The following is a 24,587-nucleotide window of genomic DNA, read 5'->3' as shown; positions in this document are numbered from 1 at the left end:
CTTAAATATGTAACACCAGCTGCATTCTTTGTGTCTCTTGCATGCGTCTATAAATCAGTCAGTCACACACTGTGCCTGCAGCTCCCTCTACTGTTCATGTTCCTTCATTGCTTCTTCTTCTCTGTGCAGGTTCTCAGTCATCCATCCACTGCTTGTTCTTCTTTCGGCTGCTCCTTTTAGAAATCACCACAGCGGCTCATCTACCTCCTCTGTCACAGAAACCCTCCTTCACTACATCCATGAATCTTCTCTGTGGTTTTCCTCCACCCTTTGTCCAGTGTATCCACAATCCCTGCTCTTTACATGCCCAAACCACCTCAGCCTTGCCGCTCTGACTTTCTGATCTGTCCCTCTGATGTACTGATTTCTAACCTGCAAATGAAAAGCTTAACATCCTCAACTCTGTCACCTCTTGTATTTTTGTCAGTGCAACCATCTCCAAACCATACATGATAGCAGGTCTCGCTACCATCTTCTAAACCTTCCCTTTCACTCTTGCTGCCATCCTTCTGTCACAAATCACCGGTGACACTCATGCTTGCACTCTCTCCTTTCTTTTGCTTTGGATGGTATTTAAGCTCATCTTCCTTCAGAACATGGACTTTCTTACCACCACTGTTAATCACAGGCGTAGATTTAAGAAGGGGCTCTTAGGAGTTATGTTTATTTGTATTTTGTGCATCAAAGTTGTGTGTCAACATGCCAACGAACCAGTTACAAGTCATAAAAAAACAATAGACATGTTTTATTTGATCGTACAGTGAATTTCATATAATACTCTTTTATTTAACACTGCATCATGGTGGGCATCCCACAGCAAGAAAATCACAGGTGTAAAATATTGCCATAAAATATAAAAAGAAAAGGCCCCTTTGAACAGCATCTACCCTGCTTTACATTCCAGTGTGTTTTCTTCACAGAATCTAGAAAATCTGAACTTTCTGCAAAGAGTTTAAAGCTAATCTAAAAAATGACCGGCGTTGATCAGACAGATGTCAGGTGTCTGCCAAAAATGTCAAAATACTAAAACAGGCTCGCTTCCTCTTTGACACACATGACTCACCCCATCTCAGTTCCTCCTAAGGAAACACTAAACTCTTTTTTCTTTCACCCCAGGTCAATAAGATCTTGATCAGTGTGGTCCTCTTCTTTTTGACGACTTTTCAGCCAGTCCTCTCGCACTTTCTTCACTTCCTGGCCATAATAATCATGGAGTTTGCTAAAATCCTCGAACAGGTCAAATCCCACCAAAGGCCACTCCCCATACAAAGGTGCTGGTCCATTAAGAGGTGTGACACAAGCATGTCTCCTGGTCCAGAGTTTGGGGGATTTTTTTGCCACTACTTTAGCTGGTATGGAAGGTGCTTGTAAAAGGGTGCTGGCACTGAAGCTCCTCCCCTCTCTGACTACTGCTGTTTGCTGCATTGTGGTGAATAAGAAGCTGTTTGTGGGCAGCTTGAGGGCACTGACAGAGGGGTGGGACTCACCCAGGCTTTGCTGCCGCTTAGCTTCTGTGAATAGAAACCAAAATATGAACAGAGAACCCTGCTTGTATATATAAAGTGTAAAAATTTCAACAGTTAAATTTTACATTCAGGTTATGTGCTGTGATATTTCAGGACTAGGGGAAATAACTTGCTGTAATCAAACCAGACTATTCTATTTTTATATATTTTTTAAAAGCTCAGTGAGCTGTTTAAGTGCTGGGCAAACCATAGATTAAAAACATATAAAAATGGCTGATTGAAAGCAAAAAACACATGAGAATTTGATGTATAGGTGGCAGTACTCCTAACACACCTTCATACTGTCTCGCTAGGTCTTTCACCACCATGGAGAGGTAACAGTGGCTGGCTGAGTGGAGAGCTTTCACCCAACTCTCTTGACCCTGGCGATCTATTGCTGCAAATCTGTAGGTTTTGAGTCCAGGCCCAAACACCAGGGAGAAGGTAAAATGTCCATCGGTCTCCGAGTGCTGAACAGCACACCCTTCCAGCACAATGACACCCAGCAGGTGTCTGTCAGCTGGGCGCTCCTGGTAAAAAAGCAAGTTTGCCTTCAGGACAAACCACCGCCGGTGGTAGGTGTCATTTCGTTTTTTCTACGGGGACATTTAAGATAAATGAAGTCAAAAGATTGTATTTGCACATGAAAAGTGATTTCACATTGTTTATGATGTATATCATCTCAAACCCTTTTGTTGAGATATCCCTCTTTATCCACTGGAGATGTGCACGAGAGGTAATGGGTTAAAATCTTCTCATGAAGCTTCATCACAACACCTGAAAAGGAGAAAGCGCTGATGCATTCGGATGATATTTATACCAAAATCTGCACTAGATGTAACGAACACATGACAGAAGAGTGATACGGCAAAACATGCATGGCCCTTAAATTACTGTACTTGTTTTATGTGTGTCAAAGCAAAATGGATTTGTTGGTATGATACAAAACATCCATGAAAGTTAAAAAGTAAAGGCAGGTGTTCAAGAAAACAAATAAAAATGAAAAAATACTTGATGAAAATTATGAAAAGTATGTGTACTAATAAAACTAACATCATTTTTAGTCAGTGTCAGGTTAGTTACATTTATTAACATGACCTGCCTGATTTTACACAAGGCTTTGATTTTTCTACATGACTGTGAGTCGACCGCATCCACAACGTAGCAACACAAAATGAAACATTTTGAAACAATAGAAAAAACTCAAAAAACGGACTCAAAACTAAATAAATAATTCGAAAAAATTAAGCAATGATATTTCAGGTCATCAGAGTCAAGCTTACTCTGTTTTCCCTATTACAGTGAAACCAAGCAAGGCAGATTTTATCTTCTGTTTCTAGTGAAACAGTCTGCAAATATTAAAAGTGTACAGATTATTTAACTTTAATTGGTTTGTGTACCTTTAACTTTTTGCTTTTGATTTTAATATCTTTTAAATGTGATTTGAATGAATTTTAAGCCATTTAAGCCACGCTAAATAATCTCGCCATGTCATGTCACGGAGGAACCGAAAAACTGCAATACTTGCATATACAGCAGTAAAAACTAGATCCAACACAGTAAATTTATTACTGCTGTACTGCTGTGTTCATACTGCTTTTTCAACCATTACGAGCTTTTTCTATAAGTAAGTTACAGTCACAGTGAAAACAGGTGTATAGCTGTGCAGCTAAATTGTATCGACCAAAATCCGACACTCTTGTCTAGTAACTATAAACAACAGTGACATAATAGAAAACGGTGTCTCAGACTCACCCCTGCCAATGATAAATCGCTCACGGGGTCAGTTTGCCCTCTCGCGTGGACTTTACCTTAATTACATTCGCACATATTTTCTTTGATTCCTGTCATTCCTGCTCGTGAAGCCGATTGTTCTCCTCCAGATCCAGACAATGTTTGAATGTATAGTTTCAGGTTACTACCACCGGTTCTCCCTCATGAACAAGAGGACGAGCGTTGAAATATAAATAACTCGACCCACTTCCTGGTAACAAAACCCTGGTAACATTATATTCTCTCGCCTCTGCGCTTGAGTCTGCTTTGAGCTGATGGGTCATACACCGGCAGTTGAAACCAACCTTACTGACAAGAAGTGCTACCTGGAAGTGAGATGCTCAGCCCTCTCACTTCTGCATTTTCTGTCACTTGATCTAAACTTAATATCAGTTAAGTTTAGATCAAGTCTCTCATTGTATGTGAGGCAAATGTCCCTTGTATCTTGAACTTTGTTCAGAAAAAGTATATATTTATCCATATATCTAAAAGCAGAAAAACATTAAATGGCCTCCTGAAAATGTAGCTCATCGTTTCTTTGCTTGTGTCTGTTTTTGACATCCACTTATCCTTTTTATCCTTATGGCCCTCAGAGAATTTAGAATCTAAAAGGCTCCAACGTGTAAAGACATCAAAGGCCTTATACACTGAGGAGCCCTTTCTTGGTATATAAGGCCTTGGATGTCTTATATACTTTGGATATTCATCGCTGCCTCCTGTATTTTTGTAAGTGCCACAGTCTTCACATCATGGCATCTCTCACTACCACCTTGTAAATCTTTCTTGCTGCTTTTTTTCTGTTACTCATCAGCCCGGACACTTGTATCCACCAACACTCCCCTGCCTGCACTCTCTTTTTCACCTCTTTAGAGCATTGTCCTTTAGTTTGGATGGTTGATCCCAGGTATTTGAACCCATCCACTTTCACAACCTCTAGCATTTGGAGCTTCACTGTTACACCCGCCTCTGATTCACACACATGTATTCTGTCTTGCTCCTACTGACTTTCACTAACTATTCTCCTATCTCACGCATTTTCTTCCTTCATCGCCACCTCTAAGTCTAAGAACTTTCTCTTTACTCATTAGTACTTTTCTATCTCTATCTTTAACAACTAAATCCCATCCAGCCCGACCTCTCTGCCTAACCAATCGTAACAAGTTCTTTTCTCCTTTCTAATTGTCCAGCCTCACACACAACTCACTATATACGTCTGTAATACACGTATTTCTGAAATATACGATCCAATTCCCCAAAAGCTGATTCTGTTCATCTAGCGTTTTCAGTGGATGATTAAGTAAACAGAATCAACTTTTGGGATTTTTACTTACCTGGATGATTGAGCATGCATCAAGACAATACAAGCCAATTCATACTCCTCGTCAGCTGGTGGCGGTAGTGCGCCGTATCGCTGTTTGTTAACGACAACGTGAAAACATGAAAAGAAGAAACTGAGTCGAAAACGAACGTCGTTTGAATAATTTTCGGCAAGTTTTTACATCATTTTACAGCAAAACATTATTTTAATAGATTCTTTTTCATATTTCACCTATAGCGTGCAAACATTATACTCAGTAAATGTTATTTCACATCTACAAAGGCGTTTTGAGATGTAATATTTGCATGTGGTTTGTAGCTCATGTTTTTGGCTAACATGTTAGCCACAGAGCTAACCTGAGTTGCATGTTCAGGGCTAATTATTACAACGTTACAGGGCTACGCGCCTTAAAAGTTTCATAAAACTGCTCAAGTAACATCACAGCTCACCTTCACCTCCACTTCACGGGAATAAAAGAGTCACTGTTTTTCCTCCTGTAGCACCATGTCGAAAAGAAAAGTAACATTTGAGGATGGCAACGGAGAGTTTGACCTCGAAGACGATGTCCCGAATAAAAAGGTAATGCTGTCTTCTTTACACGGTTATTTAAAAAGTATAGACTGCTGTGGTGGCATAGGTTAGCAATAATTATTTTGTAGTGCAATTAGATTCTTACTAGTTGTTTACAGCCAAGCATCACATACGTACTTTCGATATCTCCAATGTTAAAATGGCATAATAATGCGCCAGTATAAGTCAGTTACCGAAATTTAGCTCTGAAGTATTTGTCAGTGTCATGCATACAGTTGTGTATATAGTCAATAATAATAGAAAGTTAGGTGGTGCTAACACTAACTTTCGTAGAGTGAAATAATCTGATGTCAACATATTGGCCTGTGTTTATCTATTATGTATTTAGTGTATTGAAAAACGCAAATGTGTGGTCATTTAGCAGTGTTTCAGCTTTTGATGTAACAAACTAGTTAGCAACATGTTCTAAAGAGACAGCTTAACGCCACATAAGCATCTGTACCAGAGATGCTCAAAGCAAGTGCAAAGCTGCAGATGTTTACATACAGTCAGGGCGTGAATGTCATGCTAAATTTGGGCTTTTAACGGCTTTTTTTGAGCTGTTCTTTCCCAGGATGGAATTATTGTACAGCAAATATAATTGATGACATTAAAAACCTCAGTCATTTGTAGTTCATAGTCATCCTAAAAACACAGATGCATCGTATAAGCAAATAACCTTTACTCTAGTAAAGACTATATTTGGTGGCCGAAGAATTCAATTTGACCACAGCAGAAGCAGCATTAACTGAGAGAGTTTTTCGTGTGCTTTGGCACATTTAATAAAATGTTAGAGCCTTTTTATTTATTTTTTTCTTTGGACGAAACCATTAAAAGCACACTACTCTGTGTGTGTGTCTGTTTTGTTTATTTTTCAAAAACTAATTGATGAAATAGGAGTAGTCAATACATCTTTTTTATGTCATTTCAATTCACTTGGTGAAATATTTGTGTTATTTTTATTTTTCTTCTACTCTCGAAATAGAGTTGTGAAGCTGTCAGCGGACCAGGCTCCAGGTTTAAGGGTAAACATTCCCTTGACAGCGATGAAGAGGATGAAGGAGAGGACACAAACAGCAGCAAATATAATATTTTAGACAGTGATGATGTTGAGGGTATGTTGATTATTTAAGCTGTATCTGTAACTCTTAAGTGGTCCTGTTTACTCTTCACATGTTTATTTCCCCCACATTGAGTCAAATTTAGAACTGTCCCTTTATTTCTTTAAAGGGACAGTTTGATTTCTTAGAATTTGGATTTTATGAGATATTATGATTCCTTTTATTTCCCCCTGGAATGTTTTGCGTATAGTAGAGGTAGTGCCACTTTGGAAAAGTAATTGCTGAAGGGGATAACATATCATAGGTCTGTTAAGTTGACAGTCATTTTTGGCCAAATGAGTTTTAGTTGACTGGTGATTTCAGTGTGTCTTTGTCAGCTGAACAGTTACAGAGACACATCGTACACCCTTGTGTTATCTGAGCAAATTTTGGAGGATTCACTTGAGCATTGCCTTGTTTTACTTGGCCTTCATGCATTGGTCGTACTGTCTTTTTAGTTAGTTGTGTTGCTTTAAAGTGCAGACACACAGCACTTTGCATATAACTTCTACTTTGTTAACATTAGTTGCTAAACCCAAAGCATTTCGAAACACCAAATGATGAGTCACTCTGAGGGACAAGCGGGACACCTTCTAGAATAGAATAGAATTCAACTTTATTGTCATTGCACATGCACAGGTACAGGGCAACGAAATGCAGTGCAAATGCAATTCTACAGTGCCAAACAGTTTATTTTTGTTGTATATCTGTCTTTTAACACAGTTTTAGTCATCCACACTACATCTAGGTAATTTCAGTTTGTGTGGTACATTCACACATGTGGTTAGGTAGTCAAGGTTTTAACTGTTGGAGCATGTACAGGGTGGGCCATTTATATGGATACAGCGTAATAACATGGGAATGGTTGGTGATATTAAAGTCCTGTTTGTGGCACATTAGTATATGTGAGGAGGCAAACTCCTCAAGATGGGTGGTGACCATGGTGGCCATTTAGAAGTCGGCCATCTTGGATACAACTTTTGTTTTTTCAATAGGAAGAGGGCCATGTGACACATCAAACTTATTGGTAATGTCACAAGAAAAACAATGGTGTGCTTGGTTTCAACATAACTTTATTCTTTCATGAGTTATTTACAAGTTTCTCTGTGTTCGCAGCCATTGACATGTCGAAGAGGTTAACACGTGAGGAGCGGATCGAAATTGCGTTGATATCTGGTGAACGCAGTAACCGGGTCATTGCAGCAGATTTCAATGCAAGACACCCTGCGAGACCACCCATCTCCCATGCTACAGTCAGCAAACTGCTTGCTAAGTTTCGTGAAACTGGTTCAGTGTAGGATTTGCCAAAATGTGGATGCAAGAAATCTGTCACTAAAGAAGAAACATCAGTGGCTGTCCTAGCTTCATTCAGCAAGAGCCCACAGCGTAGCACTCGCCGCATGTCACTGGAGAGTGGCATTAGTCAAACATCCCTTCGGCGGATATTAGCTACTCACAAATGTCACCCTTACAAACTCCAGCTACTGCAGCATCTCAACGAGGATGACCCAGATCGGCGCACAGAATTTGCAGAATGGGAAAAACAAAAATTGGAACAGGACCCTCAGTTCACACAGAAGATTTTGTTCAGTGATGAGGCAAACTTTTATGTGAATGGTGAAGTTAACAAACAAAACCAACGCTATTGGTCTGACATTAACCCACATTGGATGGATCCCTCCAAGACTGTTGGACCAACAAAAGTGATGGTTTGATGTGGTATATGGGGTACAACGATAGTGGGTCCATTCTTCATCAATGGAAACCTCAAGGCCACTGGATATTTGAAATTACTACATGATGATGTGTTTCCCTCTTTATGCACTGAAGCTGGCACGTTCCCTGAGTTTTTCCAGCAAGATGGTGAACCACCACATTATGGGTGCCAGGTCATGAGCATTCCTAGATGAACAGTTTCCTGGAAAGTGGATTGGTCGTCGTGGGCCAGTTGAATGGCCCCCAAGGTCTCCCGATCTGACCCCCTTAGACTTTTATCTTTGGGGTCATCTGAAGGCAATTGTCTATGGTGTGAAGATACGAGATGTGCAGCACCTGAAACTACGGATACTGGATGCCTGTGCTGGCATTTCTCCTGCGGTGTTGCTATCAGTGTGTGAAGAGTGGGAGAAGAGGGTTGCATTGACAATCCAACACAATGGTCAGCACATTGAACACGTTTTATAAGTGGTCAGAAACTTGTAAATAACTCATGAAAGAATAAAGTTACGTTGAAACCAAGCACACCATTGTTTTTCTTGTGACATCACCAATAAGTTTGCTGTGTCACATGGCCCTCTTCCTATTGAAAAAACAAAAGTTGTATCCAAGATGGTCGACTTCTAAATGGCCACCATGGTCACCACCCATCTTGAGGAGTTTGCCCCCTCACATATACTAATGTGCCACAAACAGGACTTTAATATCACCAACCATTCCCATGTTATTACGCTGTATCCATATAAATGGCCCACCCTGTATATCTGTCTTTTAACACTGTTTTAGTCATCCAGACTACATCTAGGTAATTTCAGTTTGTGTGGTACATTCACACATGTGGTTAGGTAGTCAAGGTTTTAACTGTTGGAGCATGTATTCTAAATATCACAGGATTATACTCATTTAATTGTGGGAATCCAAAGTCCTGATCAAGATTAAAGTGCTTAATTATGTGTCCCTACCTAATCCCACTTTAAAGAAATCAAACCCATTTTAGCGAGAAGGGGTGCTGAATTCTCTGATTTCTGTCCTATGCAAGTGAAAGATGTTGTTTTGGCTCAATCAGGGGTTTTCCTACATAGAGCGAATTTTGGCAGCACCCCAGTGGGTTTTTAGTCACAGCCAATGGAAAATCACAAGTGAAATAAATGGTCATAAATAACAAAATGCAAATATAGCAACACATACATACTGCTTTGCCAAAGACCCGCTTTAATCCAGGAAAAAACCCGTAAGCATCATTTGTGAGTAGTTGGTTAATACGACTATGCCAACTGTGTTTTCAGGTCAAGAGGGAGCAACCATTGACTTTGATGAGGGAGTTTCTATTACTCCTTTCAACCTGGAAGAGGAGATGCAAGAAGGACACTTTGACTCAGAGGGGAACTATTTCATCAAAAAGGAGCAACAGATTAGAGACAACTGGCTTGATAACATTGACTGGGTAATTGAGTTCCTTTGTATTACACCACTGTTTATTCTTTCTCTCACTGTTTTTATTTTTTTGTCTGCTTTTTTCAGCCCGAAATCTGCTTTTGAGTGTTGGTGTCTTTGTATTTCACAAGTTTGTAATCTCATTTTGGTGACAGGTGCTTCATATTTTAAACAGTGTTCAGTAATAAAAGTCTCTTCTTTCTTCAGGTGAGAATAAGAGAGCAGCCTTTCAAAAAAAAGAAGAAAGGTCTTGGAGCCAAAAGGACACGCAGAGCAGGTGATGAGGACGAGGCAGAGGAAGAAAAACAGAGAGAAGAACAGCAAGCAGACCAAGAAGAAGAGGAGGAGGAGGAAGAGGCAGAGCCTCCAGAGGACCCACTGGCATCCTTCACACAGCACCAGCTCACTGAAGCTGTCATCGAACTACTGCAGCCTGGAGAAACAGTCGCTACAGCGCTCCGTCGGTTAGGAGGCCTTGGAGGACGGAAGAAGGGAAAGCTGCGGGAAGAAGAAAAATCCACAGGAGAGACCAAAGGGGATAAAGAAAAGCTTGATCGGCTCACAGCGCTAGCTGACCGACTGGTTGGATCCGGGATGTTTGAAATCTATCAGCAAACCTACGAAAAACTGGCCTACATGTTAAAGAGCATGACTAGCAAGCGGCCAGCGGTGGGGGGTGAGGAGGAGGAAGGAGATGAGCTTGACATGTTTGCTGACAAGTTTGATGAGAAGCATGGTGAAACAGCTGAGGACAAAGATGACAATAATAGAGGTAATTTAGTTATTTTATCTGCTTTAATTTTCAAAGACTGTATTTTTGGTTTAATCCCATTTTGCCTTCCATCCAGTGAGCGATGAAGTGATGTGGGAGTACAAGTGGGAAAATAAGGATAATTCAGAAGTCTACGGCCCTTTCACAAGCCAGCAGATGCAGGTACTCTCCTAAAACTACTTGAAATTGAATAACAGGACTTCTGTTAAGTGTTTGTAGGTGACTGTTTAAAATAATCAGAAGGGAAATGGTTCCCTCTCTGGCCATCGATAACGGTAATCGAATCTTTTTAGACCAAAAATCTTTTCATCCTCTAAATCTGAGGCCTGGGTTTCCAACTGGGAATGGGTGGAGTGTCCATTCCGTGTTGGGGAGGTGTTGCTGCTCGAAGTATCTCAGACTGTTGCAGCATCTGCAGTAATGCAGACACTGTACTGATCGATTGTGTTGAAGACAGAGTGTGAAGGTGTCGATTCTCTGGTCAGTCTATGCTCCTAATCTCAGCTATGGTTTTGGGTAGTCATTGAAAGAATGACATCACAGATAGAAGTAGCAGAAATGAGCCTTTTTGGAAGGGGGCTGAGATAGGGTGAGGTTGACTGTTTGGGAGGGTTTCCCCCCTAGAAGTGCTGGAGCAGGTGGCTGAGAAGAGGAGGTCAGGGTGTCTCGGCTGATAAGAGGCAGAAAATTAATGAATAGATTATAGCATCTTATACTGTACATTATCCTAATTGTAAAGGTGTTTGTTGTGGATCTAGAGCAATGTAATAATGAACCTCATAGAGTTAAGAGCTTTTAGGTTTAAGGAATTTTAAAAACACTAATGACATTCAGCTTTGAAATTTGAAATATCTTATCTTCTGGTGTCTTTCCAGGACTGGGTGGATGAAGGCTATTTCAGCAGTGGTGTTTACTGTAGGAGGGTGGACCAGGAGGGATCGCAGTTCTACAGCTCCAAGAGACTGGACTTTGAACTCTATACATGATTTACATCGAGTATTGAAAACTTTGAAGATAATATTATGTTTCAGCTACAATCAATTCTCAGCCTTTTCATGTTTTTTTTTAGGGCTTTGGTTTCAGATCTGCCATTTTAACACTGGTTTTGTTTTCTGTACACTTTTTTTTAAATAAATGATGTATGTGGTGAAGTAATCTGACATGTTTCTGTTAATCTTAGAATCAGATGACTCAATTTTAAGCTCACTGTGTTTTATTTCTTTCTTGACATGTGCTGAAAGTTTAAATAGCCTTTCCAGTTGACGGTACATGTAGCACATTTTGAGAGACTGAATTATTCAGTTATTGTAGAGTATTTTACACTTATAACCATGGTAAAAAAAAAAAAAAAAAGGTACACCCTCTTTAAATGATAAGGTTTTACTGTCTGGACATAATAAAAAAAATCACATATTACAGAGTGTCATTATTTAAAACAAGCCAAAAAGAAGAAGCAGTGTGTGAAAGCATCCTCACTGGTTCCACAGATGGATACAGTTGTGGTCAAGAGTTTACATCCACTCATGGGTGTGAATGTCATGGTAATTTGGGGATTTTAATTGATTCTTGGAACTATTCTTTTTCCAAGGTCGAATGATTAGACAGCATACATCTTTAATGTCTTTGAAAAAGAACAACTGGGTGCACATGTTTGAATTTATTTTGGATTTTGTCTAATCCACACAAGGTCAAAAGTATACATACAGACAAACATACATACAACCCACTAATATTTTGCTAAACTTTCCTTAGCAAGTTGGACCTCAACCAGATGCTTTTGGTAGCCATCAACAAGCTACTGGAATAATTCTGGCTTGATATTTGACCACTATTCTTAGCAGAATTTGTGAATGTTTCCAGGCTTTTAAACAGATGAGGTCTGGCTTTTAATTGAATGTAAGGGACTCAACTTTTATGCATTTTATGTTTAAAAAAAAGGGAGTATAAAGAAGTATAAGCTATAACCCTCCCCCTTCTTATTGTTAAATAAATGACTGCAACATTCATCTTCCTTTCAACAAAACTTATGGCCTACATATATCGAGATGTAAATTGCACCAATGCATTAATATGTATACAAGCTATACAGCTCATTCATATATACATACATCGACCTATATCTACACAAACATATGTACTCATAGATGTAGTCACGCACAAAATCACTTATGTAGAGTCAATGTTTCGACTCTTTATTCCAGAATGAATAAATTAAGAGGGTAAGTAACAGCCCACTGCTGACTCAAAGCAGAACTTTTTGGCAGTTTTGCTGGTCCCCAAGTAATTCCATGGAGGAAATACATCTGCAAATTATTTAGAGAAACAATCGTTGCGTGCCAGTCAGTCTGGGAGGGGATATATGACTGTTTCCAAACAATTTGAAGTTTATTATTTTACAGTGAGAAATATTATTCACAAGTGGAAAACATTAAAATATTCACAGTTATGAAGCTTTCCATGAATCAGGAGTTAGTCACTGAGTGGACCATGAACACTATACACTAAAGTTTTCTAGAGACAAATCTGAGGAGAGTTAAAGCTTAACTGGGTCATACAGCAGGACAGTAGTCTCAATGCAGCCGCAAATCTATCACCGAATGGCTGAAAAAGAAAGGAATCAAGGTGTTGCAGTGGCCCAGACAAAGGCCAGACCTCAATCTGATTAAAATGCTAAAGCGTAAACAAATCTGGCAATCCTCACTGAACTGAAAAGAAGAGTGAGCCAAAACCCCTCCACAATCATGTGCAAGACTGATAAAGTCACACAGGAATTTTTACAGGTACTATTAAGATACTTCTGCCGTGGAAAATGCACATTTTCCATACAGAAGAATATACGTAGAAAGTAGAAAAACCAAAATCCAACTCTGATCAACTTGCGTGCATGTAACAAAAGATGGTGAAAGATGGTGCAGTAACTGTTCGATTAGCTGAGTTACTATTTAGTAAACCTAAGAAAAAGAAGCGGTTTGCTGTTAGATGTCACACGTTATACTAAACTGAATATTTATTTTTTTTGGGGGGGGGGGGTATGCTAATATTTGGTATTTTTATGAAATTATGCGAGCAAAGCTACTTATTGTTGCATTAATAAGTAGTGAAAAAACAGCAACCATTCATAACTATCAGATAAAGCATAGGTAAAAGAAAGAAATTAATTAAACTGGTTAAAAACGTATTTGTTAAATATATTTTTTGACCCTGAAGAACAACATTCTGATTCGATGCCATATTCATTTTATTCAATTTGGCCGCAATTGTAGGTTTTTAAGATACTGGGTCACCCGAGGACGTTAAAAATATAATTTTTGCAGCCATTTGTCTTTGCGTTCCTATTGGTTGCCCTCAAACGACGACCCTTGTGATCTTCTTCTGATTGGTCAAATTTCAACAGGACTTTCCGGGCGGAAAAGAAGTTGAGCTGTGATTGGACAATCCGTCTGCCTAAGATGTTTGGTACAAACGGATAACATCTTCGAGTCACTGCAGGGCGCCGTCGCTACTGCATGTCTTGTTTACGGTGAGGTCAGTTCGCTACGCTGCGGTCCAGCTTATCATTTCAGGTAAGTTTCTTTAATCCTGTTTAGCTGCTATAACAATTTGCGGCTAAACTACGAACAGAAGTTTAGCTCCCCGATAAAAAATGGTCGAACCTTTGGAGATGACAGTTCTTTGGCTACGACTATTGCCTGGTGCCGTAACTGACTGCCGTACACTGTGAATATCGGCGTCAGCCAAGGCATGCATTGTTGGCAGAGTAGTCTTAAGGCTCCACTTCAGATAAAACGCAGTATTTTATTACGACAACCATTTCAGTGGTTGAGTCAAGATTTGCTGTAGTTTTCGTTCGTTGGCTCATAAATAAAAAGTTTAAATGTGAATCTGTGATTTCCAGCAAGTAGACCTCACCCAATTTTGATGGTTTCCATTCGATTAAAACCGCTGACTGGATTCCTTCGTGATGGAATAGCAATAAAACTACGGTGCATTTCCCTTTTACTGCTTTCTTGTTTCTATCAACTTATGTTAGATCTAAGCTTAGACAACTTTTCTCTAACGGACTCGAGGCGCAAGTGAAAGGATACGGAATGCCAACCACAATGACTGGCATAGATTGGGAGCTGAAATTCAAAGGTTGAGAACCGAGGGTTTGCCTCCAATTGTACTTTTTATTATAATATTAATTGCATCGTTGCAATTTCAACTATTATAATTGGCGTTTATCAATTTTAAAATGATGTACTGTGAGCAAACGTTTATTTGCACGTCTGGCCAATGCTGCACTTAAAATCTAATTATTTCTGCGTCATAACTAAGCATAAAATTACTACGAGAAATTAATCTTTTTTTCACCACGTTGATAGGAATTTTTATAATGCACAATAATCAATTATTGTTTTCAGTGATTGCTGTATTGTATTAACGTTAACTATATTATTTGTACTTGCCCCTATCTACGTTTTGTTGCTTTTATTTAATCATTTAGTAGGCTATAATATCAAATATCCAAAATTTCTGTTTAACTGTGTTTTTTCCTGGCCTTATATGATATTAAATCTAGACTTCTGCTGTGATGCTATGTTATTGTCAGACATTTTGTGTATATATTCTAAAAACTTATGCTATTATTTTTTATTTTTTTCAATTGCAGAATAAAGTCCCATCTCAGAGTTTAGCAAAGTAAGTGAAAAATCCATTTCAAGACTTACTTTCAAATGATGATGTGCTGTTTTGGTGCCCCGCATGTTTGTTTTATTTTCCATTATTGTTATTTACAGAGAAGGCCAGACAAGGAGAGGGAAAAAGAGAGCGAGAGAGCAAGGGGATGTTGACTTATCCCTCTGACTCACTCACTCAGATAGTTTGTCCAATGGATGAAGATGATATCCCCCCAAACCCTTTCTGTAGTGCACCTCCCCACAGTGAACCTGCACCACCTTTCCTCTCCCTTTCCTCCATCACTCCCAGGTATAGTTGTCCTGGCACCTCTTGCTTTATTTTGCTCTTTGTATAATTTCCCCTTCTTGCATTAGGGCACTTTTTTTTCTTTATGAAACAATGACTTTATGATCTGTAGACACATAGTGGGATTACGCAGATTAAAATGATGACAGATTCCTTTAATATCTTTAAATGTTCACAGTTTTAGTTACTAATAGTGTTAATGTTCATCTTATATGTGGCATTTAAGGGGCTTCTATACAGCGATGCATTTTGCAGATTTGAGTATCCTGATGTTTTTTAATCCAAGTGTCTTCAGCTGCCACCTGGGATAAATGGCACAATCTGCCTAACCTGAGGGGTGTAGTATGAATCAAAAGCAATGGGTTAAGCTTCCAGTTAGTCTTCAATGTCACGAAGTTGGTTCCTTTTTTTTTTTTTTTTTTTTCCCTAGCCAGAGCAGGTTATGATCAGAGTTGTAGTTTAAAATTTCACAGATTCAAAGTGTGATATAGATTAACTTATGAAGGACTTCATCTTATACAAGTAACCTGTTGAACCTTACCATCTAATAAAGCCATGCAAACCCTGCCCATACTCTTGACTGAATAAAAAAATTTCACTCGGATGAGGTGATAGTTTAAAGTGATATCCATATCACCTTCATCAGGACATGGGTCTGAATCAGATCTAAACACATTGAGCAGCCTGTAATTTCAAATGCTTAAAGTTTCAGAATTCTAATCCACTGTTGAGTGGAAAAGTAAATATAATAAACCATTCATTCACAAGATTATTGATTTTTTTTTTGTCTCATCTTTTGCAGCAATATCACTACATTTTGTCATTTTATATGTACTTTTAAAATTATCTTGATAGAAAATATATTTTCTGTTCATCACTTTTTTGTGTGAAAAAAGGTTGATCAAAATACATCAAAAGCCTTCTTTTATGCAAGCTTGCACAGACCGTGAAGCACGAACCTTGGGTTAACAGACCGTTCATACCCACAGTTGTGATGCCTGTTGTTTCAGCCTTAAGTTTTAGGTTTTGTCAAGGCAGCTAATGCAAAGAGAGCCTGGCTATAGTGTTGAACTTGCTTTGTCGCACCCTAAAGTGCAGACAACCACTAGTGTTTAGCTTTAAAAAGCCTCTCCAGACAGCAGGTGGATCTGTGGAAGCTTGCAGGTAGACGAGCTTAGGTGGGATTATCTGTGTTTTTATACGTATTTAAATGGCAGAATCTGTTAACCTGGTTTGGTGTAAAATTTGTTTAGGATGTTGAACTTTAATTGTCAGATGGCCTTGTAGCTATCATATTTATGCAGGCTGGATTTCGCATCTTTTCTATTCCCGTGACACTGCATGTCTTTCATCATAACTTGGATAAATGGGTTTCTTTTCTTTTTTTCTTTTTTTTTCTTGTTTTATCCTTTCACAGCCGTCCACATGATGGAATATCTGGCCACAGAAGGAGTGGTCGCATTCAAGGCATCCGAGCTCAGACTCCTAAAAAACAAAGTAACACAGACAGTCAAGCGGCTCAGAGACCGATTAAACAGAATCCGTCCCCCACAAAGAGACAAAGAGAGAGTGGGATTATGGTAGGACTCTTACATAAAGTCTTTTTGATGGTCTTAGGTAATGAAATAAATCACAGTTAACACACCATCTCTCTCATTTATAGGTGCAAGTGGCACAATCTAAGCAGTCGAGAGTGGAAGGAACAGATGCACACGACAGCCAAAACAAGGTAACTGTCTGATTCTCTGAGATACGTTTTCTTATCACATAGCTCTGTAAGGAATAGATTAAAAGACAAACTGAGACGGCCTGTCTGCATGTCCTCGGTTATATTTTTTTCGGTGTCTAATCTCTGCATACAGACGCTGTACAGTAGATCTGTACAGTGAATTGGGTGTGAGGGTTAATTGAGCGATTTAATCCTCCTTCATGGTCTGCTGCATTCGACATAGACAAGCAATCGAGTGTTATAATGTGACCTAATACTGTGCAGACCGCAGATTTTTAATGTAACAATGTTTTCGTTGCAGAAGAGTATTTGTATTACAATTAAATCCAGAGCCAACACTTATAACTAAATAGGTTACTGAGCTACCAAACTTGGTCTCAGCTGTTTACAACCGATTTTGTCTCACCAAATTTTTAAAAATGAGCTTCTCTTAATTTTAATCTACGCAGTGTGATTTTATTTATTTTTATGAAATATGAAGGGAAAACTGGGGAGGAAGGAGGGACATGAGACCCAATAATTTGTTATAGTTATGCAAAACATTATATGGAAAATCTTTCCCTCTATAAGGAGCAGCTAAATGTTAGCTTGTTAGTATAAATGCTCAGCCAAGCACACCTTAATGTTTACAAATTATTTCTAAAATATTTATGTTCTTATTTTGCAGGATGGATTTGATTTTGGCTTTACAGCAGCTTGGCAAAATAGGTAAGTGTGACTGATGATTTTTCACAGTATGTATAGTGCATTGGCATTTAGTAGTCTTGATTTAGGCCTTCTTTTTTATCTTATCTTTTACAACTTCATTAAGTGAATAATAAAATATTTGTAGTGATTTTCCAGGGGGAAAATCACTGATGACATGGATAATGAAATGCATTTATCTGTACTGTAGAAATCTCTATTTCTGTGATTATTATGTTATTATATTTGGATATTATACAATTCCTGACTTTCTCTGGAAATCAAAATTGACTTTTTTTTGTTTGTCATAGGCAAAAGGACCAAAAACTCCCAGAGCAGAAATTAAATCTGTCTCCAGGAGAAAATGTTGTTAAACTGTTGGATGAAAATGTCCCAGAGAGTCTTGATGCCGCCAAATCTGACATGGATACATGCGGGGATGTGGCTGCTGGACACACTGTTGAAAATGCATATTCCCCAAAGGGATGGGTGATCGGCCCATTGTTTCAGTCGTTCAAGTCAAAGATGGCCAGTTTCACAGAGATAGTCATGAGTCCTGTTAAACTTTTCCGAGCCAGCAGTCCTCCACCGTCAGTGGACCATTCTGACAGACTCGATGAGCTAAAGGCTGATGGAACAGCTGATGTTGAGCGTTCAGAGCCAAGCAGTACGCTTCATCCTGAAGGACAAAGTGAAAATGAGAATCAGCACTGCAGAGCTGATCAAAACGAGCTCACTAATGTAGGAGATGCACAAAACACACAAACTGTTTCTCCTAAATATTCTAAAACATTAAATTTTGATGAGGATTCAACAATAGGTTCAGAAATCGTTGATGAATTTGCAGTACACCAGAAGGAAAAAACCTCACCTGCCTCAGTGCCTTTGCCACACTGCCCCTCACAACTTGATGTTTCAGAGTCTGTTGGCTCCTCTGTCGTTTTACGGTCCTCTGCAAGTGTAAGTGCCTCTTGTGAATCCAGGTCAAAGATGTGCATTGTTTTGGTGGACCAGAAATTCAAGACTTCTGTTCGTCTAAAACCACTTTCCAGAAAACGTGCAGGAAATAGATCTGGCTTGAAGAGGGTTGACTTCAAGGAAGAGTCTGACCCAGAGGTCAGTAAGAAGCAGCTTTCTTACCAGAGCCTGGACTCAGGTGACACTGAAAAAATGCTGTCTTCATCTTTCTCAGTTTCTTACCCTCAGCCTGGCATGGACTGTTTTCAGCCCGATGGTGATGAAAAGAAGGAGACTGAAGAAAGCTGCCGCTTGGTTCAAGAAAACCTCCAAAAGAGTCTCGATGACAGTGTTAATAAAAGGACTCTGAGGTCCACTTTAGATCTGCAACAACAGGAGTGGCGGCTAAATCAGGACAAGTGTTCAGTTTCTGGTTTTGTGAGAGAAAAGAGAGGGTTGAAACTGAACTGTCATTCCCAAGACTCTGTAAAAAGAAAAAGAATGACACCAGATACACATACAAAAGTTACACAAAAGCAAGAGTTATCAAACACAGCTTCAGGGAGAGAAGAAATCGAGTTAATTAATGAAGAAGCACTGAAGCTTGGAAGACAGAGACAGTCTGTTTTTGTGTCAACAAGAACGACTAGGAAAGGAAAATCTGGTCAAGAAATGCTTGGTACAATCAATGAAGCTGTGTTGCACTCGCAAACTGAAAGTTCCCCTGATGCTATGTTGGTTTGTTCACTGGATAAAAGCACTGGTGTGGCAGAAGACAACCACATGAGCTGCCAAATCAAAGCAAGCTCTACTACTTCATGCAAAAGGCAGAACAGAATAGTTATTAGTAATTCTGATGTAAATATTGATGCCAGTATGGGTCTTGAAACTACTGTAGCAATCACTTCTACAAACCAAGATGAGCCGTCGTCCAAAGCGCTTGTCCGTCCTTGTATAAAGCAGCTCCAGAATACAAGTAAGTGCAGGAATATTAACAAGAAGCCACAGAAACGGAAATCGGCAAATCAGATAAGTTCAGTGACAGAATCAGACAGCTCTTTGGTGTCTACCTCATCGGTACTGTCAGTGGGCCTAATGGAATTTGTGCCTAAGGATTTTAATACCTCTCAACATGCTGAAAAAGGAAAGGACTTGATAAGAGGGCTGAGCCAGCTGTCTAAGAGACCCAAAAAGGGTCTTAGAGGTGCTACTCAATCATGTGTATCAAGTAGGACTCTAGAGACACAGCAATGTGTCATCAACCTTCAAGAGAGTCGGTCTAAAGAAAGGAAAAGTAAAAACTCAACGGAGACTGTATATTTTGAAATGACTCCCTTTGAAAGTAATTTCCAACCCCTTCCTTCACCTTCACAACTTCATGTGGACTCTCCTTTAAACAATGATATTGATAATAGGCACGCTCAGAAGAATCTAAAGAGTTCAGCTTCTGTGGCAGAAGAAATATTTCACACGGACTCTGAAGTTTTTAATGATGGGGGTGTCAGTCTCTCTAAGCTAAGGTCTAGCACAAGAAGAGCTAACATAAAGCCCAGGCAAGCAGATAACCAAAGGAGAAAATGCCGAGTTCTGCACAGTAGGACACGCAAAAGTGAAGAGGTGACAAACTCTGTCACAATGGATGATGTAAATCTAGCAACGTCAGGTGCACGCTCATCAGAAAACGACTTCTCACACCGCCTGTTACGCAGCTACTCTTGCCCAGAAATCCTCTGCCTCCATCCCCATGACACAACTTGGACCTCACCACATCCCAGCAGGGCTCTCACATCACACCAGTCCTCCCACAGTCCTTCTGTCTCTCAGGCGCAGAAATCCCTGCGGCGGGCTCGACGACACACAGTCTGCAGCGTGGAGGTGGAGAGGGAGATCGCCCCCCTGTGTCTTCGTAAAGAGGTGTACCCATCTAGAAGATCTACCCTGTACGACCCTGTCACTCATCACCTGTCTCCTAGTATTGCACTTTCCCCCAGCACCTCCATCTCTGCTCTTGCTTCCTGCTTCCTTTCGAGCCCCCTGGCTTTCCTTTCTAAGAGGTTTGACAGCAAAGGAGTTGCTGGCAGTCTCAGCACTTGTAGCCATGTTTCCGCTCCCTCCTCCGGTTCATCTCTTACATCCCCATTAAGCTCCTCCACATGGCACCATTCAAGAACAGATTCCTCTGGTGCTGCCATGGATTCTAGCAGCAGGTAACATTGTTCGTTAAAGTCTGTAGTATGCTCGGAGGTGTTAATGCCAAGCTAATATTAACTCTCAATTTCTCTGAAGTGGGAATCCATTGGAGTGTGAGACTGAGAGGAGACAACAGAGTGAGGAGGAGGATGATGGCGAGGAGACAAGTTCTTCCAGTCAGGAGTTTGAAGATGGTGGGCTAAGAGAGGAAAAGGCTCACTCTGATTCTGAAATTAAGGTACACGTTATTTAAAATAAGGTGACGGGGTATTTACAGATGTGTACAGTACAATTTACAGTTTGTTAGTTGCCACTTTCAGCCATACTTTTCTGAGATCACTGCTGTTATTTGTGCTTTATTGTATTTTTAAATAATCGTTAATCTCTTTGTTTATCTCAACAGATGGAGCAAAAGCATGAGGAACGAAGAAAGGTGTCTTCTATCAGAATTCGGAAAACTTTACCCAAGCCTCAAAATAACCTCACACCCATGGGGCTGCCCAAACCCATCAGGTATGTGCTCTATATAAATAGGTATCAGGTTTTATTTCACTGTTTCAAGCATCACTAGGCATCAGTTATGTTACACGTTTTTATATATATGTGTGCGTGTGTATATGTGTATATCTTCAACCCTAACCCATATACTGTGTGTGTGTGTGTGTGTGTGTGTGTGTGTGTGTGTGTGTGTGTGTGTGTGTGTGTGTGTGTGTGTGTGTGTATACATACACAATGTGTATATATATTTTTTAATTACATGGTGCTATTTATTAAACATGTTGATTAAGACACTAACAAATTTAATATTTTGCCAGCATTTTTCTTTTGTTATGTTGTGCGTTTTTACACTTGAAGGATGGAAGCTAACTGTGGGCACAAAAAGCTCAGATGATGATTTATTTATTTATTTTGCAAGCTTTGATTTCAATTAGCATGTAGCGTGTATCTTGACTTAAGCGTGTATCTTGACTTAAGCGTGTATCTTGACTTAAGCGTGTATCTTGACTTAAGCGTGTATCTTGACTTAAGCGTGTATCTTGACTTAAGCGTGTATCTTGACTTAAGCGTGTATCTTGACTTAAGCGTGTATCTTGACTTAAGCGTGTATCTTGACTTAAGCGTGTATCTTGACTTAAGCGTGTATCTTGACTTAAGTATATGTGTGAGAAAGTGTACTTGAAGTAAAACTTGCAGTGAAAGGGGTAGCTCGCTATAAACGAGCAGTATGTAATAATGAGTGAAATGAGACTGGGGTAAATGCATCGCAATTTTCATTTTATTAATTTTATCCTTTTTTTTTTTTTTTTTTTTTAAAAATATGTCAATATCAGAATCAGAGAGACTTTTTTTTTTTATCCCAGAGGGATTTATTAATCACAGAAGAAAATTGATATATATTGGTAAATTCAGGATCTATGGTTTGCTTCAAAATCAAAAAAACATTGATTTCTCCTAGCTCCAGTTCAGTTGGGACAAAAAAGTAGGACAGATTCTGACTGATCTACCACTGAAAGGAAATTTATGTCAGTGCATTTCAGTACATGTGAGTTCTATTGATGTCTCTTTGATCAATAGAGATGCTCCAGCAGTGGTTTGTCTTTTTGTTCTGTTACATTACAGGCTGAAAAAGAAGGAGTTCAGTTTGGAAGAAATTTACACCAACAAGAATTTCAACAAACCCCCTGAAAGGTAAGTTTGAGAGAAGCAACCACTGTTCCCTTAATTATTCCGTTTCTGAATATGTCTGCTTCACGTCTTATCGCCACTCTTTTCCTTAAGGCAAAGATAAGATTCTGCTGTGGTCCTATTCACAGCCTACAGGCAGCTTTGCAGACTTCTGTTGATTTGTAGCAGCTGTTTACTGTCACCAGGATGCAGGATCTGCAGCTCTGTGCTACGCTTGCTTGTCCTGTTGTTGGTGCTTGCTTGCCGTGGAGAAGAAGGAATTTATAACAAATAAATGGCTAAAGTCAAACAGAGTTTAAAAACAGTCAAATTTAGGGCTGTTAGATATAACGATATATATATCGGATGATGATATTAAAACATCTATCGTTTCATTTTACGCTATCGTTTGTTTCGTTGTGTCGCAAAATAAACTGTTTACGGCAATATTTTTTTTTCATTGTTTTGATGGTGACTGCAGTGGCTATATTAATTTCTTAAAGTTCTCTCGTTTTTTTATATTTAATATAACCACACTACTGACGGACAAGCGTCCGTTTTTATGCTTTGTCGTTAGCAACAGCGACGGTAAAACGTCGCGTGTCCGCTTGTTTATGTTCCACATAAACCTTTCACAATAAAGCTCAAGATCCTGTTGAGACTTTTCAAAATGAACTGAATCGCATGAAAGAGTATGCAGAGTGTTTACGGATGAGAAGCAAAAAAGAGCCGCCAGGTGCTAAAAAATAAACCTTAGACTCAAACGTTAGAACAGGCTTTTCCCCGCAGCACGCCGTGTAATAAATACTCACAAAAAAAACAGCAGCCGTTACAACTTATGTCTAAAAATGTATCGTTTCATGCATCGGTTAAAACACTCTACTCCATGTACACGACGCCCAGCTGGAAAAACTTCACGCAAGTCGAGCTGCCCGAGAGTCACAGAATTTACAGAAAATGTTCAATTTTTGTGACTTATATCGTTATTGGGACGATAAATGTCTTATATCAAGATATGAAATTTTGGTCATATCGCACAGCCCTAGTCAAATTTGTACTACTTCTCAGACTTTCATATTCTTTGTGTATTGCCTAATATTTGAAATATCACTATCAATCTTGTATAAACTTGCTGCATTAATCAAATCCTGCTTGGGACACAGTATAGTTTAGTAAAGAAGCTTAGTCTAACCAGAGGGTGGCACCACAGGAAAAGTCGTATAATCTAAATCAGCTGAATCATTCTATTAGAAATGAAAAGGTGTGGTGAGTGTGTTTGTGTGTGTAATCAATTTTCTGCTGCTTTACCTCAGTGACCTGACTGGAATTTTTCACTTGCATTTCAGCCGGTTGGAAACCATATTCGAGGAGGTGCCTCTCAATCGCAGGAATGGCTCTGAGTCCTGGTTTGGTCAGAGGCGTGTGAAACGATTTTTAGAGTTCCTGGAGGTCGGCGAGGTCAGAAAACCAAAGAAGCCACTTGTCGGAGTGAGTAAAGCAGGTATTTCCACTTCCAGGACCCGACGAGGGGGCTTCCTTAAAGACGAACCGTCCCTCAGCGTGCAGGATGTGGACTCGCTGCTCTGTGCGAAGCTGGATCAGCTCAATTTGTGGCTGATTCATGATCAGAAAGACAGCTGACCGATGCCTCTCAGGTGACTGTTTTGGCAGCCATTAAAAACCAGATAATACTGTCTATATAAATATTTCAACATGAAGATTGAGTGTGCCAGCAACTCTTTTTGTCAACACAGTCTGTATAAATGTTTTGGTGGCAAGTTCTAAATGAAGAATGTTTATTCTGTAGCGTTTGTAGCCTGAAAGTTGAAGAACAGTACATGATAGCGCCGTTAAAAGTATTGCCTCATAAACGTGGTTAAGAATGTGTAGAGTAAGTCGTTTTTCAATCATTGCCGTCGCTGTCCCTTCCTTTTAGTTACGATCCGTCCATGATGGATGAAAACTGTTAGCATCAGCAAAAAAATCAGCAATATGAAAAGCCAAACTCCCTGTCAGGGTGACTCAGTGCCATTCACTTACAGTAACTGTGTGTTTGACAAGTGATAATGCACGTTGTGTCAGATTTCTTCAAGTGCATTTGGGCCATTTGAGGTGCAACTTTAAAAAAAAAAAAAAAAAAAACCTGAGATTTAAATTTTTATGTTTAGGGGGAAAGGAGATTAAAGTGTCACAGTTTTAAGAAAATTGA

At 39.4% G+C, this 24,587-nt stretch overlaps 3 protein-coding genes across 6 annotated transcripts; 2 read left to right on the top strand and 1 right to left on the bottom strand.

Moving 5' to 3' along the window:
• Positions 1-645: 645 nt before the first annotated feature.
• Positions 646-5,331, bottom strand: pheta2 (PH domain containing endocytic trafficking adaptor 2). 3 transcript variants are annotated; one of them, XM_080300129.1, is made up of 5 exons: positions 5,046-5,331; positions 4,610-4,689; positions 2,194-2,282; positions 1,801-2,101; positions 646-1,511 (listed from the first exon to the last, which is right to left on the bottom strand). In XM_080300129.1, exons 2-5 carry the CDS (start codon positions 4,623-4,625, stop codon positions 1,108-1,110), a joined length of 810 nt encoding a protein of 269 aa, XP_080156255.1. In that variant the 5' UTR covers positions 4,626-4,689; positions 5,046-5,331; the 3' UTR covers positions 646-1,107. The 3 variants fall into 3 exon arrangements, with proteins under 3 accessions (XP_080156255.1, XP_026019976.1, XP_026019975.1); XM_026164191.2 differs by lacking the exon at positions 4,610-4,689 and having other exon boundaries at positions 5,046-5,157; XM_026164190.2 differs by lacking the exons at positions 4,610-4,689; positions 5,046-5,331 and adding an exon at positions 3,261-3,612.
• cd2bp2 (CD2 (cytoplasmic tail) binding protein 2) lies at positions 4,681-11,604 on the top strand. Its single transcript, XM_026164189.2, has 7 exons — positions 4,681-4,765; positions 5,097-5,175; positions 6,152-6,281; positions 9,269-9,426; positions 9,624-10,188; positions 10,265-10,350; positions 11,064-11,604. The coding sequence occupies exons 2-7, from the start codon at positions 5,101-5,103 to the stop codon at positions 11,172-11,174; spliced, it is 1,125 nt and encodes a 374-aa protein (XP_026019974.2). The 5' UTR covers positions 4,681-4,765; positions 5,097-5,100; the 3' UTR covers positions 11,175-11,604.
• Positions 11,605-13,618: 2,014 nt separating this feature from the next.
• Positions 13,619-24,096, top strand: prr14 (proline rich 14). Of its 2 annotated transcripts, XM_080300127.1 has the most exons (11): positions 13,619-13,751; positions 14,840-14,868; positions 14,967-15,156; positions 16,571-16,733; positions 16,817-16,882; positions 17,550-17,590; positions 17,878-20,730; positions 20,810-20,951; positions 21,117-21,226; positions 22,334-22,402; positions 23,725-24,096. In XM_080300127.1, exons 3-11 carry the CDS (start codon positions 15,014-15,016, stop codon positions 24,017-24,019), a joined length of 3,882 nt encoding a protein of 1,293 aa, XP_080156253.1. In that variant the 5' UTR covers positions 13,619-13,751; positions 14,840-14,868; positions 14,967-15,013; the 3' UTR covers positions 24,020-24,096. The 2 variants fall into 2 exon arrangements, with proteins under 2 accessions (XP_080156253.1, XP_080156254.1); XM_080300128.1 differs by lacking the exons at positions 13,619-13,751; positions 14,967-15,156 and having other exon boundaries at positions 14,654-14,868.
• The last annotated feature ends 491 nt before the right edge of the window (positions 24,097-24,587 follow it).

The sequence above is a fragment of the Astatotilapia calliptera genome, chromosome 4, assembly GCF_964374335.1.
Source record: "Astatotilapia calliptera chromosome 4, fAstCal68.1, whole genome shotgun sequence".
Taxonomy (NCBI): domain Eukaryota; kingdom Metazoa; phylum Chordata; class Actinopteri; order Cichliformes; family Cichlidae; genus Astatotilapia; species Astatotilapia calliptera.
This window is presented reverse-complemented; position numbering and strand designations above follow the sequence as displayed.